The following is a 17,404-nucleotide window of genomic DNA, read 5'->3' as shown; positions in this document are numbered from 1 at the left end:
AATATTCAATGGCCCTGCCTCCCTGCACTTTTCTCACCTCTATCTTAAATGTGAGGCCTTGTTTATTTTTAAACTGTGCCCCTTGGTTCTAGTGTCTCCAACAAGGGCAAATGTCTTTTCATCATCCACTATCAGGACCTTCTATGTTTCAATAAGATTGCCTCTTATTCATCTAAACTCCAATGGATACAAGCCCAGACTCCAACCTTTCCTCAGATGATATCCCCATCCCAGCTATCAGGCAAATGAACGTTCTCTGAACTGCATCTCATTGTATACTTTGTTAATTAAGGAGACTAAAACTTTACACAGTACTCTAGATGTGATCTAACCAACACCCTTCATAACTGTAGAAAAACATCCCTACTTTTATATATCATTCCACTTGCAATAAATGACAACATTCCTTTTGCCTTCCTCATCATTTGACTGTACCTTCATACAAACTTTTCCTGATTTGTGTACTTAAGACACTTCGATCCTTCTGCACCTCAGGGTTCTGCAATCCCTCTCCATTTATGTAATATTTTGATTTTCCATTCTTCCTGTAGGCACAAATTCATTATGTTCCTATATTATAATAATCACTTTTTGTCACAAATAGGCTTCAATGAAGTTACTGTATAAAGCCCCTAGTCGCCACATTCCGGCGGCTGTTCGGGGAGGCCAGTACAGGAATTGAACCCGGCCTGCTGGCCTTATTCTATACTCCTGTCAATTTTTTGCCCTCTCACTTAACCTATTTGTGTCTCTTTGCAGACTCTGCAACTTGCCTTCCTTCCTATCTTTGGGTCATCAGCAAATTTAGCAAGAATACATTTGGTCCCTTCATCCAAGTCATTGATATACATTGTAAATAGCCCCAGCATTGATTGTGGCACCCCACACGTCACATCTTGCCAACCTGGAAAAGACCCATTTATCTCTATTCTGCTCAGTATTATCGAACTAAATCTCTATCCATGCCAATTATGTTACCCCCGACATCATAAGCTTTTATTTTGTGTAGTATTTGATGTGGTTCCTTGTCAAGTGACTTCTGGAAATCAAAGTATATCACATCTGCAGGTTTCCCTTTCTCTATGTTGCTTGTTACTTAAAGAACTCCAAGAAGCTAATCAAACATAATTTCCCTTTCGCAAAACTTGCTGGATTGAATTGACCGCTACAACCTCCTCCATGATAGATTCAACAATTTCCATACAACGGATGTTAAGTTAACTGTCCTGAGGTGCTGTTTTCTGTCTCATTCCTTTCTTGAATGGAGGAATCATATTTGTTATTTTCAAATCTGATGGAACCTGTCCAGAATTTTGGAAAATTAAAACTAATCCATCTACTGTTTCAGCAGCCATTTCTTTTGAGGACCTGTGGACTTGTCAGCTTTTCGCTCTGATAATTTTCTCAGTACCATTTCCCTGGTGATTGTAATTTCCTCCCTTTCACCTCCTGATTTGTGCTTATTTCTGGGTTGTTATTTCTATCCTCTATGGTGATGACCAATGCAAAATATCTGCTCAGTTCATCCTCCATTTCTTTATTTTCTTTATTAATACCCCATTCTCACAGAGGTCTAATGCCCGTTTTACATTTTTCCTTTTTAAATACCTGCAGAAAATCTTGCTATCTGTTTTTATATTTCTAGCTAGCTTTCTCTCGTACTCTAATTTCTCTGTCTTTATTAATATTTAATAATAATCACTCATTGTCACAAGGAAGCTTCAATGAAGTTACTGTAAAAAGCTCCTAGTCACCACATTCCGGCACCTGTTCGGGGAGGCCGGTACGGGAATTGAACCCGCGCTGCTGGTATTGCTCTGCATTACAAGTCAGCTGTTTAGTCCACTGTGCTAAACCAGTCCCTTTTTGTCATTCTTTGCTGTTCTTTATATTCTTGGCTGCAGAAAGCAGCCCCCGACAAATTTGTCCTCGCCACCCATGGCTCCATGGACCATAATGATCAGTTTGCTCGTCCATCCTACAACCACGACTTTCATCCATACAGGCTTCAAGAACCTCCGACCTGTTGGACAGTTGCAAAGGCTGAGGCTCCTGCCCTTCTCTATCTTCTGGGTCCCCATACCTGCCTCACTCACAGCCATACCCTCCTGTCCCTGAGTACTGACCAGACGATTCTATCCTAAAGGTTGTCACTGCCTTCTGGTAGTCTGATTGCCAAAAGAACTAATGATGACATGAGGAAAATCTTTTTGCACAGCAAGTGGTTCAGATCACACTGCCTGTGTGTGTAGTGGAGGCAGATACAATCAGGGCTTTCAAAAATGGAATTTCAAAAATGAAAGGGAGAAAATGTGCTGGGGAATGTGACTAGCTCTTGCAAGGAATTGGCATGAACAAAATGGGCCTTACAACCTTGTGCTGTAACCATTCTATTATTCCATGACATTCCGTAGCAATTGAGCCAATTAGGGGGTGGTGAAAGCTTTTCGGTAATGTAATTTTTATTGAAGCTTTCTCCTATTGTTAGGGATATCCAGTCCAGAATATTATTTAGATATAACTTTTTTTGCGGAAGAAATATTGTGTTCCATCTACATGTACGTAAATCTGAGTCTCTTTTTCAGCTCATATGGTTAATTACATTTTTTACATCACATTATGCTGAAGTTTTGTAATCTAGATTTTTTTGTAAACTTTATTGGTATCACAAGTAGGCTTACATTAACACTGCAATGAAGTTTCTGTGAAACTCTACGGTGCCTGTTTGGGTACACTGAGGGAGAATTCAGAATGTCTAACTTACCTAACAAGCACGTCTTTCGGGATTTGTTGGAGGAAACTGGAGGACCCGGAGGATACCCACGCATTCACGGGGAGAATGTGCAGACTCCCAACAGACAGTGACCCAAGCCAGGAATCAAGCCCGGGTTCCTGGTGCTGTGAAGCAACCATGCTAATCACTGTGCTACCCTGTCGCCCAGTAGTGCATGTGGGATTGCTCGAAAATGCTGGTCATTTAGCATAAATTGAGCAATGACTGCAAAAGAACATAGAACAGTACAGCGCAGTACAGGCTCTTCGGCCCATGATGTTGTACTGGCCACTTATCCTAATCTAAGATCAACCTAACGTACACCCCTTCAATTTACAGCTATCCATGTGTCTTTCCAAGAATCGCTTAAATGCCCCTAATGACTCCACCACCTCCGCTGGCAGGGCATTTCACGCATCCACCACTCTCTGTGTCAAGGACCGAAGTCTAACATCTCCCCCTATACCTTCCTCCAATCACCTTAAAATTATGTCCCCTCGATTTCCGCCCTGGGGAAAAGTCTCCGACTACCCACTCTATCTGTGCCTCTCATCACCTTGTACACCTCTATCAAGTCACCTCTCTTCCTTCTTCGCTCCAGTGAGAAAAGCCCTAGCTGCCTCAACCTTTCCTCATAAGCCATGCCCTCCAGTCCAGGCAGCATCCTGGTAAATCTCCTCTGCACACTCTCCAAAGCATCCACATCCTTCCTAACATGAGTCGACCAGAACTGGACACAATATTCCAAGTGTGGTCTAACCAGAGTTTATAAAGCTGCAGCAAAACCTCGTGGCTCTTAAACTCAATCCCCTGTTAATGAAACCTTGGGTATATCCTGTTTGGCCCAGGGGACTTACCAGTCCTGATGCTTTCCAAAATTTCCAGCACATCCTCCTTCTTAATCATAGATCATAGAATTTACAGTGCAGAAGAAGGCCATTCAGCCCATCAGGTCTGCACTAGCCCATGGAAAATCACCCTATCTAAGCCCACGCCTCCACCCTATCCCTGTAAACCCCATCTAACATTTTTGGACACTAAAGGAAATTTAGCATGTCCAATCCACCTAAGCTGCACATCTTTGGACTGTGGGAGGAAACCGGAGCACCCGGAGGGAATCCACGCAGACACGGGAAGAACGTGCAGACTCCACACAGAAAGTGATCCAAGCCGGGAATGAGGTCTGTGACCCTGGAACTGTGAAGCAATTGTGCTAACCACTGCTACCACACCGCCCTAATATCAACCTGTTCATGCCTATTAACCTGGTATCTTTTAAAATTTAGATCCATTGAGTGACCTGCTCCTGTATCTTTTGTGGTTGTAATGATTAACCATTTCATCCATTGGTTGTCTTCAATCACTGAAATTTTAATGTAAGAAGTCTTGCAACACCAGGTTAAAGTCCAACAGGTTTGTTTCGAATCACTAGCTTTCGGAGCACAGCTCCTCCTCCGGTGAATTCACCTGAGGAAGGAGCTGCGCTCCGAAAGCTAGTGATTTGAAACAAACCTACTGGACTTTAACCTGGTGTTGTAAGACTTCTTACTGTGCTCACCCCAGTCCAATGCCAGCATCTCCACATCATGAAATGTTATTGGCAGCTGAGCAGTTTCCTGCAAGTATGCCTGTATAGTCTGCCTCTTCTTTTCCTGAATTCTCCAGGAGCATGAGCTGTCAATATTATCTTGGTTGCTAACTTGCACTACTGCTAAATGTGCTTTTGGTACTACAGCCATCATTGGTTGGGGAATGAATTGAATGATCTGACATCGTTCTCTGCTCCACTGCATGTTTTCTTTGTGTGCAGCCATTAACATTTTGAAAGCTATTACTAAATAACAGATGGTTAGACATTAATTCAGGCCTAAGCAGCCTAGATATTAGTGATTACATCTCTCTGCTGACTGGTGTGAGGCAGGGGTTGAAGGAAGCTAACAATTTTCTCATTTCAACACTGCAGTGAGCCTCCAGATGGAATGTGGCAGAAAATGTGTAAGAGGTTTGGGTTAAGTGAGTTGGGTGTTGAGAAGGAGTTTGGGCTCAATATCTGTGCAGGTCAGATAAGATAGTTTGATCACATTTTGAAGGGGTAGTACCGAGATATAAAGATGATGGAAACAGCTAGCAATATATATAGCATGATCTGAACCATACTGGATTTACAACATACAAATTCACTTGCATGAAATGTCAAAGGGTTGAGACTGACACCAAATATTGCTGTGATTAGAATTACCTGTCTTCATAATGCAACATCAGGAAGCAAGTAAGTTATACTAAACCTTTGTAACTTGATGGTAAACTGTCCTATGCCGGGCATCACTTTTTTTTTAGGAATGGTGTCAGGGCTTTGGAGATGGTGCAGAATGATAACAGGAATGAGGGATCTTTAGTAATATGGGGAAACTAGTGAAGCTTGCATTGCTTGGGGGTTGAAGGTTAGGAGTAGCCAAGAGCTACTGAGGGAAAGAGGCAGACTCAACAAAAAAATACAATGGTCTTAGTTTTGGGGATTTAGTATACAATTAGGAGGATTCGATAACTTTTTTTAAATAGTTAGAGAGTATCCAATGACTCCTTCCAAGGGGAACTGCATGGGGAATAATGAAGTAACTCCTGGAAAGGGAAGGCAAACAACCATATATGTTTCACATGAACTCACAACATCAGAAAGAGCAGATTCAAGGGAATAGATTAAGCTGCAAGATCTCTTGCGTTTGATTATTTTTTATTTCAGTCTGATGGTCAGCAGTTGTAACTCATGTTCTGCAAACTCATTCATGAATTTGTGTCAAATTTCTGACTTGTGCGTGGAGAATACAAATGGGAGGTGTTGGACAGAAAGATTATGACACTAGAATGACAGTTATACATATTGAGTGCTGAAAATAACATCCGATTTGGTATTGTCAATGATATGATGTGGTATACTCTTGGTTTGAGGTGACTTCACTGTATCCACTTAAGCAGTATTTTTCTATCGGTCAAGAATCTTTGGCATCAGATTGGTATTGTCTCATCTTAAGATATTGTAGTGTGTTTTTTATTTGAAGAGATATTTTTAAAAGTAATCTTTCGCAAGATATGGGCATCACTGGCTTGGCTAGCATTTGTTGCCCATCCTTAATTGCACTTGAAGGTAGTGGTGATTTGCCAGCTTGGACCGCTGCAGTCCCCCTGGTCTAGGTAGAATCACAGATTTTGATCCAGCAACAGTTCTATGTTTCCTAGTCAGGAGTTGTGACTTGGAGGGCAACTTGCAGGTGGTGGTGTTTCCTAGCATCTGCTGGCCTGGTCCTTCTAGGTGGTAGAACTAGTGGAAGGTATGAAGAGTGAGACTTCAACGAGGAGAATGGAGTATAAAAGCGCAAGAGTTCAGCTAGGAGAGTGGGGCTGTGGAAAATAAAAGTGTGACTGCAGCAAGAAGTCACTGACTCAGGGAGCCGGGAGAAGCAGCAAAAGAGAAGCAGAACTACTTGGGACTTTCCGAGGAATGCAGTGTCGGCTTCCAATGCACGCTGAATTTGAGAAGAAAATTCAATGTTCTCACAGGAAAGCATAAGTTGATTGACTGGTGAGCAACTTCTGTTACGCACTTTATAAAGCTGGAATTTAGATAACTTTAACTTTTAAATAACCCTAAAGTAACAACACTAGCAGAGGGAAGTAAGAAACTCGTTGGTGCATTATTTATTGCATTCTATTCTGAAACCGATGGAGTTTATTGGATTACTCAGGTTTAATTTAGAAGGGAGATTGGAGGAGGCATGAATTTAATTTAAAAATAGTTCAGAAAATAATGAGTTAATTAAGATACAATAAGGATGGCAGGTGATGTCTGTGATCCCAGAATGTGGGAGCTTCTGGATATTAGTGTAATCCAGGGCAAACACATCTGCAATAAGTGTCAGTTACTCGAGAAGCTCAGTTCAGGGTCATTGAGCTGGAGAGAATAGGTTTTCTGATTTGGTCAGAAACCAGGAACAGGAGGGTGTGACTGCAAGCGAGGCAGGGATCAAAAGGTAGAAGTGGAGGAACCTTTGCTTTTTTGGAATTGGCCAACAGGTTCGATATGTCTGCAACCTTTTACAGATGAGTGGGAACTGCATGGTGAATGAGCAGACCGACCATAACACCAGAGTACAGGAAGCCATTCAAGCTGGGAGACATAACAATAATGTAGTGGTAGTCCGGGACATAATACTAAGGAGGATGGAAAGTTCTCTACATCCAAGAACGCAAGTCCAGAAGGCTGTGTTGCTTGCCTGGTGCCAGGGTTCAGAACATCTGTTTTGAGCTGGGGGAACTTGCAGTAGGAGGGGAGGGAGCCAGCCAGCCAATGCTGGTGGTCCATGCAGGTACCAATGACATGGGTAGGACGAGGAAGGAGGTGTTTGAGCAGCTAGGTGCTAATTAAAAAGCAGGAACTTCAATCGTAATCTTTGGATTATTAGCCAAACCATGAGCATATTGGCAAAAATTGGTGCGGGAACAATGGGTTTCGATTCATGGGGCACTAGTATCAGTACTGGGGAAAAAGTGGGAGCTGTACCGTTGGGACGGTCTTCACCACAACCATGTTACGACTGGTGCCCTGGTGAGTCATATAACTAGGGTGTTAGAGAAGGCTTTAAACTAAATATTAGACTGATGAAAGATGTGATGCTCTTCAGAGAGATGAGAACGTAAGAGAGCAGGATAGGGATAAGGGAAATGGTTATCAGGGTGTCATAGGAAGGGACAGGGCGCACAAACATAAGAATATGCCAGCATTTGAGGCAAGCGATTGTGAAAATAACAAGACCGAATTAAAAGCACTGTATCTGAATGCACACAGCTTTCGCAGTAAGGGAGATAAACTGATAGCTGAAGGGTAACCAAGATTGATAATTGAAAGTTCAGGGGTATTTGGCATTTAGGAAAGCTAAGGGGTAGCAGATTTAAAACAGATGGGAAGTACTGACTTGTCTTAAAGGGTCATTAATCTGTGGAATTCATTACCCCAGAGTGCGATGGATGCCAGGACATTGAGTAAATTTAAGGATGAGGAGGAGATAGATGGACTTTTAATCAGTAATGGATTGAAGGGTTATGGTGAACGGGCAAAGTGAGCTGAGGCCATGATCTAACTGAACAAGGGTACGTGGGGCGGAATTGCGTACTCTTACTCCTTATGTTCTTATGATTTGCAAAAGACAACTTGGTCGTACCCGATAGTTCAAAATTTAAACTGAATAAACTAAGTGTTTCAAAATAGCTATTTTTTTGTCTGAGAGTCTGAGAATGTATGTTGTTGCCTCATTGGTGAATGAATCCAAAACTGGAACAACCAAACTCATCGGTATTAATAACTTGAGATTTGTATGAATTAATGAGAATATAGATTAAAACTTTCAAAAAACTACTTAGTGCTTCACAGATACATTAAAACAATCCACCAAAGGCAAACATTTCCACACTTCTGTTGTAAACTTTATTTCCAGGAAGTGTGTCAAAGAGCTGTGATTGCAGATGGTGCAGTCAGGAATCTTCAAAATTTGAGGAAGGTAGTGCTTTTGTATATTTTGGATCAACAGGGCAGAAAAACATAAAGGAGACATTTGGGTGTTTGGATATTTATCTTCTCTCTCCACACCCCATGCTATCCATAAATAATTTAATGTAGATAGATATAAATATCTTCTGAAATTAGAATGTTCAAAACAGAAAGGAATCTGTTTTTTTGAAATGTCTGCTTTCGTTGCCATGTTGAGCAGATATCAGCATCCCCTCTTTATGGAGCCCAGACAGTTTTGAGCTCTTCAATAGTTTGGGTGACATATTGGGATAGACATTAATGGGCAGGATTGTTACCTGCCCAAAAACAGGATACAAAGCATGTAAACTTTACATTAAGTTTCATTAGACAAATGGCTTTCCTCATCTGTTATAAACACCCACAATGTCAGGTCATTTCCAGAGGGTTATTTTCTCATTGCATTGTGTAACTCCTTCCTGGTGGTGATAATTTAAAAATTCAAATAATGAAGAAGGGGAGGGAAAGTACATCAAAGTACATCCTTTCCTTGTCTTTCACCCTACCTCCTTCTCTTTCATCCTGCCTCCCAACCTTTCAGAAAATAATGGCAAGTAGTTTTCAAGTTTTAAGCCAACCCCAAACAAAGTACATTCATTTTTATAAATATCCCGTTACTCCTGAGTTTAGTATGTTTTTCAATAAGCAACAAATTTGCACTTATTTAGAACGTTTAATGTGGCAAAATGCTTCCAGGCACTTGAACCTCCACCATCAATTCAACTAATGGTGGCCACACGAACAACTCCTGATACACATTTCCTTTTTCCTAGGATTGGGCACTCGTTCCCAGATGCTCTTTCACCACACGTTGTTAGTACAAGTGGCAGGTCCAGCAAAACTGCATTGGAATGCCTATCTAGTTCAAGAGAAACTCCCTATGTAAACTTGCCACACTGTAATTACATGCCTACCAGTGGAGATAGGAACTTTTAATAGAAAAATGTAGTAAGTCATATAGCTAGATCGTTTTTTTAAATAAATGAGACTGCAGCTGTTATTGATATTGGAAGAGAACTAATTATGCTGACACTGTTCACTTAGCACTAGAAGTTAATCCGTTTGCATTGTGTAAATATGCACAGTTTAATTGAATTTAATGCAAGACATGGGTAGGATAATAACGCAAGTCTACAGGCTGCACAATGTAGTCTCCAGATTTCAATACAAAACCTATTGTTTTCTGGTACTGTCTCCTGATAGAGATAAATGATTCATTTAGTGAACCGTTATTTATAAACCCTGACACAGTCACGAGCAGTCAGTTAAAAATCTACATCACATTTTTATACCATCATTGAGGCTACCTATTTTCATTTCCATAACATCATTTGACTTTGCCCCTGCCCCAGCTCATCCTTTTTGAAATTGTTTTGTAGGATGTGGGTGTCTCTGGGTAGGGCAACATTTATTGCCTGCCCCTAATTGCCCTCAAAAATGGTGGTGAGCTGCTGCCACCTTCAACTGCAACAGTCTCTGTGGTGTAGGTGCACCTACGGTGCTGTTGTGAAGGAGTTTCTGGGTTTTTAATCCAGCGACGGTGATGGAACAAAGAACAAAGAACAAAGAAATGTACAGCACAGGAACAGGCCCTTCGGCCCTCCAAGCCCGTGCCGACCAAACTGCCCGACTAAACTACAATCTTCTACACTTCCTGGGTCCGTATCCTTCTATTCCCATCCTATTCATATATTTGTCAAGATGCCCCTTAAATGTCCCTATCGTCCCTGCCTCCACTACCTCCTCCGGTAGTGAGTTCCAGGCACCCACTACCCTCTGCGTAAAAAACTTGCCTCGTACATCTACTCTAAACTTTGCCCCTCTCACCTTAAACCTATGCCCCCTAGTAATTGACCCCTCTACCCTGGGGAAAGGGTACGGTGATTATAATTCCAAGTCAGGATGGTGAGTGACTTGGAGGGGGAATGCCACCAACCTCCTGCTGCCCTGCAGAGGTCACATGTTTGGAAAGTGCCATCAAAGGAGCCTTGGTGAGTTGCTGCAGCACATCTAGTAGATGGTACACAAATGCTGCCATTGTGCGTCATCAGTGAATTGAGTGTATGTTGAAGGTGGTGGATGGGGTGCCAATCACACAGGCTGCTTTGTCCTGATTGGTGCCAAGCTTTGAGTGTTGGAGCTATTCTCAACCAGGCAAGTGAAGAGTATTCCATCACACCTGACTTGAGCCTTGCAGATGGTCGACAGACTTTGGGGAATCGGGGGTGAGTTACTTGCCACAGAATTCCCAGCCTCTGACCTGTTCTTATAGTCCAGTTCAGTTTCTGGTCGATAGTAGCCAGTTGATAGAGGGGGAATTCAGTGATGGTAATACCATTGAATGTAAAAGAGAAATGGTTTGCTGGAGATGGCCATTGCCTGCCACTTCTGTGATCATAATATTTATGGTGCAGAAGGAGGCCATTCAGCCCATCGAGTCTGCATCGGCCCTTGAAAGAGCACCCCACTTAAGCCCACTCCTCCACCTTATCCCCACAATCCAGTGACCCCACCTAACCTTTTTGGACACTAAGGGCAATTTAGCATGGCCAATCCACCTAACCACATCTTTGGACTGTGGGATGACACTGGAGCATCCGGAGGAAACCCACGCAGACACGAGAGAATGTGCAGACTCCGCACAGACAGTGACCCAAGCCAGAAATCGAACCGGAGACCCTGGAGCTGTGAAGCAACAGGGCTAACTATTGTACTACCATGCTGCCCGTGATATGACCATTACTTGCCACTTATCAGCCCAAGCCTGAATGTTGTCCAGGTCTTTCTGCATATGGACACGGACTGCTTCAGTATCTGAAGAGTCGCGAATGGTTCTGAACATTGTGCAATCATAGTGAACATCCCCACTTCTGACCTTGTGATGGAGAGAAGATCATGGATAAAGCAGCTGAAGATGATTGAGCCTAGTACACTACACCGAGGAACTCCTGCAGTAGGTCCCAGAATTGAGGTGATTACAGTCATCAATCTCGACCATCTTCATTTGTGCTAGGTATGACTCCAACCATTGGAGAATTTTCCCTCTGGTTCTCATTGAATCCAGTTTTTCTAGGGTCCCTTGGTGCCAAACTCAGTCAAGTGCTGCCTTGATGTCACCTCTGGAGTTCAGCTCTATTGTTTATATTTGAACCAAGGCTGTAATGAGGTCAGGAGGTAAATAGCCCTGGAAAGACCAAACTGAACATCAGTCAGTAGGTTATTGCGAATCAAGTGCCGCTTGATAACACTGTTGACAACCTCTTCCATCACTTTACTGATGATCGAGAATAAACTGGTTGGACAGTAATTGGCTGGGTTGGATTTGATTGTTCTTTGCGTACAGGGTATAGCTGCCAATTTTCCATGTTGCCAATAAAATGCCATTGTTGTCGCTGTCCTGGGGCAACTTTGCTAGGAGCATGGCTAGTTCTGAAGCACAAGTCTTCGGCAGTGTTATTGCCAGAATGTTGTCAGGGCCCATAACTTTTGCAGCATCCAGTGCCTTTAGCCACTTCTTGATACAACATGAAGTGAATCGAAAGGGCTGAAGGACATGAGAACTAGAAGTAGGAGCAGGAGTAGACAATTCTTCAGCTCCTCAAGCCTATTCCGTCATTCAATACGATCATGGCAGATCTCAGCCTCATCTTCACCTTCCTGCCTACTCCCATAAACCTTCATCCAGCTAATGATTAAAAACCTACCTATCTCCTCAAATTTATTTTGGTGTTCCGATGTCTACTGCATTCGGGGGTAGAGAATTTCACAGAGTCACAACCCTCTGAGTGAAGTAATTTCTCCTCATTTCTATTTTAAATCTGCTCCCCCTTAGCTTAAAACTATAGCCTCATTCTAGAATGTCCAACAAGGGGCAACTTCCGCTCTTCGCCTACTTTTTCAACCCTCTTTAGCATCTTATACACCTTAATTAGATCTCCACTCATTCTTCTAAACTGTGAGTATAGGTCTAAAGTGCTCAATCTGACTTCATAAGACAAGTCCTTCATCCCTGGAATCAATGTAGTGAACCTTCTCTGAACCGCATTTAATAATTTATGTCCTTGCTCAAGTAAGGAGACCAAAACTGTGTGTAGTACTCCAGATTTGGTCTCACCAATGCCCTATACAGTTGCAACAGCACTTCCCTACTCTATTCCATTAGCAATGAATGTCAAAATTCCATTTGCCGTCCTCCGTACTTGCTGCACCTGTTTCTGCCTTATCTTTTCTGATGAGCTCAGCTCCCTTGAACTGCTGATTCCTCCCATTATTTGTTTAATTGTCCACCACCATTCATGACTGGAATGAGTTTAGACCTGGAATGTTGATTGTGGGATAGCTTGGGTATGCCAATTGCATGCTGCTCCCACTGTTTGGCATGGAAATTGCCCTGTGTTGTAGCTTCACCAGGTTGACATCTAATTTGTAGGCATGTCTGGTGCTGCTCCAGGCATGCCTTCCTGCATTGAAACAGGAATAATCCCTGGTGTGATAGTAATGGTAGAGTGGGGAATATGCTGGTCCCTGAGATTGCAGTTTCTGCTGCATAAGTAAGGAGACCAAAACTGTGTGTAGTACTCTTACCAACTTTTACAGATGCACCATAGAAAGCATCCTATCGGCCTGCAACACAGCCTGGTATGGCAACTGCTCGGCCAAGTCCGCAAGAATCTTCCGAGAGTCGTGAACACAGCCCAGTCCATCACACAAACCTGCCTTCCATCCATTGACTCCATCTACACCTCCCGCTGTCTGGGGAAAGCGGGCAAAATAATCAAATACCCCCCCCACCCGGCTTACTCAGTTTTCCAACTTCTTCCGTCTGGCAAGAGATACAGAAATCTGAGAACACCCACAAACAAACTCAAAAACAGCTTCTTCCCCACTGTTACCAGACTCCTAAACAACCCTCTTATGGACTGATGTCATTAACACTATACCCTGTATGCTTCACCCGATGCCAGTGTTATGTAGTTACATTGTGTACCTTGTGTTGCCCTATTATGTATTTTCTTTTATTTCCATTTCTTTTCATGTGCTTAATGATCTGTTGAGCTGCTCGCAGAAAAATACTTTTCACTGTACCTTGGTACACATGACAGTAAACAAAATCCAATACAGTGCAATTCTGCTGATGGCCCACAACACCTTGTGGATGCCCAGTTTTGAGTTGCTAGATTTGTTTGAAATCAATTCCATTTTAGTATCAGCACGGTGAAGGGTATCCTCTAATGTGAAAACGGAACCTGATCTCCACAAGGACTGTGCAGTGGTAACTTCCACTAATACTCTCATGGGTAACTACAGCTGAGACAGGCCGATCAGTGAGAACAAGGTGAAATAATTCTTCACTTTTGTTGGTTCCCTTACGACCTGCCACAGTTCCAGTCTAGCTACCTTACTCTTTCGGACTTGATCAGCTCAGTGAGTAGTGATGCTACCAATCCATTTTTGGTGATGGGCAGACAATCTGCCAGAGTACATTATTACCACACTCTATGCTTCTTGAAAGAAAAGATGTTTAATATGGAAGTGTACTAATCAGCAGGAGGTTTACTTGCTCATGTTTGACCAGATTCGGTATTGAAACCTATGACAACTTTTTCTGATTGTATACCACTGTTCTGCCACCTCTCTCTTCTTCCCAATGTGCAGGTCATACCCATGGATGATAATGGTGTCTGTGACATTGTCTACAAGGCATGATTCCTTGAGTATAACTGTCAGGCTGCTGCTTGCCTAATCTGTGAGAAGCTCTCCCAATTTTGGTCAAAGCCCTCCGATGTTAGTTAGGAGGACTTGCACAGTCAACATAGTCGGGTGTGTGCTGTTGTCATTCCCAGTGCCTAGGTCAAAGCCAGATGGTCTGCCCGCCTCAGCAGTTTGGTGGAACTTAAAAGTTAGCCACATTGTTGTTGGTCTGGAGGCCTATGTAGACCAGACCAAGTAGAATTTACAGTGTAGAAGGAGGCCATTCGGCCCATCAGGTCTGCACAGGCCCTTGGAAAGAGCACCCCACTTAAGCCCACACCTCCACCCCATACCAGCAACCCCACACAACCCCTTTGAAACAGGCCCTTGGAAAGAGCACCCCACTTAAGCCCACACCTCCACCCCATACCCGCAACCCAGCAACCCCACACAACCCCTTTGAACACTAAATGCAATTTAGCATGGCCAATCCACCTAACCTGCACGTCTTTGGACTGTAGGAGGAAACCAGAGCACCCAGAGGAAACCTACGAAGACACAAGGAGAACGTGCAGACTCTGCACAGCCAGTGACCCAAGTGGGGAATTGAACCTGGGACCCTGGAGCTGTGAAGCGACAGTGCTAACCACTGTGCTACAGTGATGCCCTCAGTAAGGATGGCAGATTTTCTTCCCTAAAAGACTTGTGATTTCATGACAATTGACAAAGATTTCACTATCACCATTACTGAGACTACTTTTAATCCAGATTTATTAATAGAATTTAAGTTCCGTCAGTTGCTGTGGTGGGATTTGAACCACTATTCCCAGAAATTAGCCTGGACTTCTTACTAGTCCAGTGACATTAACATTCTGACCACTTCCCCAGGTCATCTGTTGCTGAAAGCCTAATCCATGCCTTTGTTAACTGTAGGCCTGACTATTCCAATGCACTTCTGACTGACTTCCCAAATTCTACCTGGCATATATTTAAGGTTATCCAAAACTCTGATGCCCATGTCCTAATTTATAATAAGTCCGATGCACAGCCTCTCATGTTGACCTACATGGGCTCAATTTAAAAATTCTCGTCTTTTTTCCAAATCCCTCCATGGTTACTACAAATTCTGCTGTTAAGTCATTTGGTCAATTCGCACACCCCTAGATTCCTATGTCAAACTATTTTAGATTGTGTGAAATCGTTAGTTAAAATAAACATGATAAGATTGTTACACTGCTGATTTTAGTTTTTTTTTAACTTAAAGCTCACCAAAGCACATCGTCAAGGTCACATGGTGAAGGTTGATTGGTTGGACAGGCTTACTTTTCGAGAGATAGAGATGATAAATGAGGTAAGCTGGATCTGAAGGAGCAGTGTTTTAATGATGTGCATTAATTCTTGCCTGCCTTTGTGTCCAAATATCCATATTTTATTTGGTCAACTTGAAATAAAAGCATCATTACTTTCATTTAAGTAAAAACATAACCTTTGTTATTTCACAAATCATCTCTCTCTTTGTTTCAGAGTGAAAAAAGAAGCTCTAATTTTATGTATCTCATGGTTGAATTTCCACGTGTTAAATCTGAAGACAAAGAGTACGGTATTGTTTATTATGAAAAGGTTTGTTAATGTCTTCTGCTGCATTTCACCTACAAATTATTTGTTATTCAAAAATGCTCCTGTCTAAAATTAACTATCGGGATCCTTTTTATTTTAAATTAGATTGTGAGATTGATTTTCGACTTTATTAAGGTTACCAAAGTTTGTGGTGATTTATATTTTTGGTTTCTTTTTTGTTGGAAATGCGTGCACAGAAATTATTTTCCTTCCAAGCATTAGTTATTTGAATAGATCTAGGTTCATTGCATTTTTGGTTCTTATTGTAAGAAAGTGTCTTATGTTTGGGTGTATTTTGTGTGAAATGGTTCCAAAAATCCAGAGCTTATTTTGCTCCTTGCAAATAACTTGTGGGTTTTTTCAGCTGTGTAAAGTAGTTAGTGCTGAAAAATCTTGTGCATGAAGTATCTTGATATGGAATGCTAGAACCTCTGAAAACTCGATACCTAAATGTGTAAATTCTTCTTTCGACCAGTGTATTGATTTCAGTTGTATCAATTTCAGGGGCACAGTGGGTTAGCCCTGTTACCTCGCGTCGCCGAGGTCCCAGGTTCGATCCCGGCTCTGGGTCACTGTCCGTGTGGAGTTTGCACATTCTCCCCATGTTTGTGTGGGTTTCACCCCCACAACCCAAAAGATGTGCAGGGTAGGTGAATTGGCCACGCTAAATTGCCCCTTGATTGGAAAAAATGAATTGGGTACTCTAAATTTTTTTTTTTTTAATTATCAATTTCTTACCTAAGAATGCAACTATGCTTGTTTCAAATCGGTGTGTTGTGTTTTATATGGACGTCAATGCTAATGCTCAAATGAGATTTGAAGAAATTAAATTTCTGACTATTTATATTTGTACTATTTAGACCAATTGATTTTTTTGTCTTTCAAATGCATTTTTAATCAGGATGGTGATGAGTCATCTCCAAATCTAACAAGCTCCGAGATTGTCAAAGTTCCAGACCCTCAGATGTCAATGGTTCGTATGACTAATACATTTTTTTTTACCTATGCAAGTTATTTTTCTTTTCTTTGGAAAATGTTGAATGGGCTTTCAACCTGGATATGAATTCTGTGAAAATTGATCAGAAATAAGGAGGCTTGATAAAACTTAATGTCATGTACTGCATTTAATGATCAATTTTAAAGAATAGTTCTGTCAACTTTTTGCACAACTGCAAGTAAGATGTCTTGTAGCAGGTTGTGGCTGATATTAAGTTTTGGAATATTGCCCCTGCATTCAGAAATGTAACATTAGGTTCTATGTATGCACCTCACCACCTCTTCTCAATATCTCCACTGCCTCTAATTTGGCATGTCAAACATTGAGTATTGTATGAGCAGAAATTTTCTCCTTCAAAATTGTTGGAAGATTGAAGCCACTGTCTTTGGTCCCCACCTCAAACTAAACCTCTCACCCAGCACTATGGCACTATCTTAGGCTGAACTAGACTGTTTGCAACTGTGTAATTATGTTTGAACTTGAGCTGAACATCTGACTTCAAATCTTCTCCATCACCAAGACCATCTACTTCTGCCTCCCTAACATTTTTGCCCCTGCTTCAGCTCATCTGCTGTTGAAAATCTCATCCATGCCTTTGCTACTTCTGAGCTCATCTATTCTAGCTCCCTACGGGCCAGCCTCCTGTCTGCTGTAAACGTGAACTCCTCAAACCCTAGTGATAATAATCTATATTGTCACAAGTAGGCTTACATTAACACTACAATTAAGTTTCTGTGAAAAGCCACAT

The 17,404-nt window shown here is 42.1% G+C and overlaps 1 protein-coding gene across 4 annotated transcripts in view; it reads left to right on the top strand.

Moving 5' to 3' along the window:
• Positions 1-17,404, top strand: part of pik3c3 (phosphatidylinositol 3-kinase, catalytic subunit type 3) — a 138,601-nt gene that overhangs the window by 32,571 nt on the left and 88,626 nt on the right. For 3 of the 4 annotated variants that reach the window (XM_072497151.1, XM_072497150.1, XM_072497148.1), the window contains exons 5-7: positions 15,307-15,393; positions 15,567-15,662; positions 16,561-16,632. In XM_072497151.1, the coding sequence (XP_072353252.1) occupies positions 15,307-15,393; positions 15,567-15,662; positions 16,561-16,632 (255 nt within the window). Of the gene's footprint in view, positions 1-5,021; positions 5,043-15,306; positions 15,394-15,566; positions 15,663-16,560; positions 16,633-17,404 lie in introns of those variants that run through there. The other variant, XM_072497152.1, reaches the window with a different exon arrangement.

The sequence above is a fragment of the Scyliorhinus torazame genome, chromosome 3 (genome assembly GCF_047496885.1).
Source record: "Scyliorhinus torazame isolate Kashiwa2021f chromosome 3, sScyTor2.1, whole genome shotgun sequence".
NCBI classification, from domain to species: Eukaryota; Metazoa; Chordata; class Chondrichthyes; order Carcharhiniformes; family Scyliorhinidae; genus Scyliorhinus; species Scyliorhinus torazame.
This window is presented reverse-complemented; position numbering and strand designations above follow the sequence as displayed.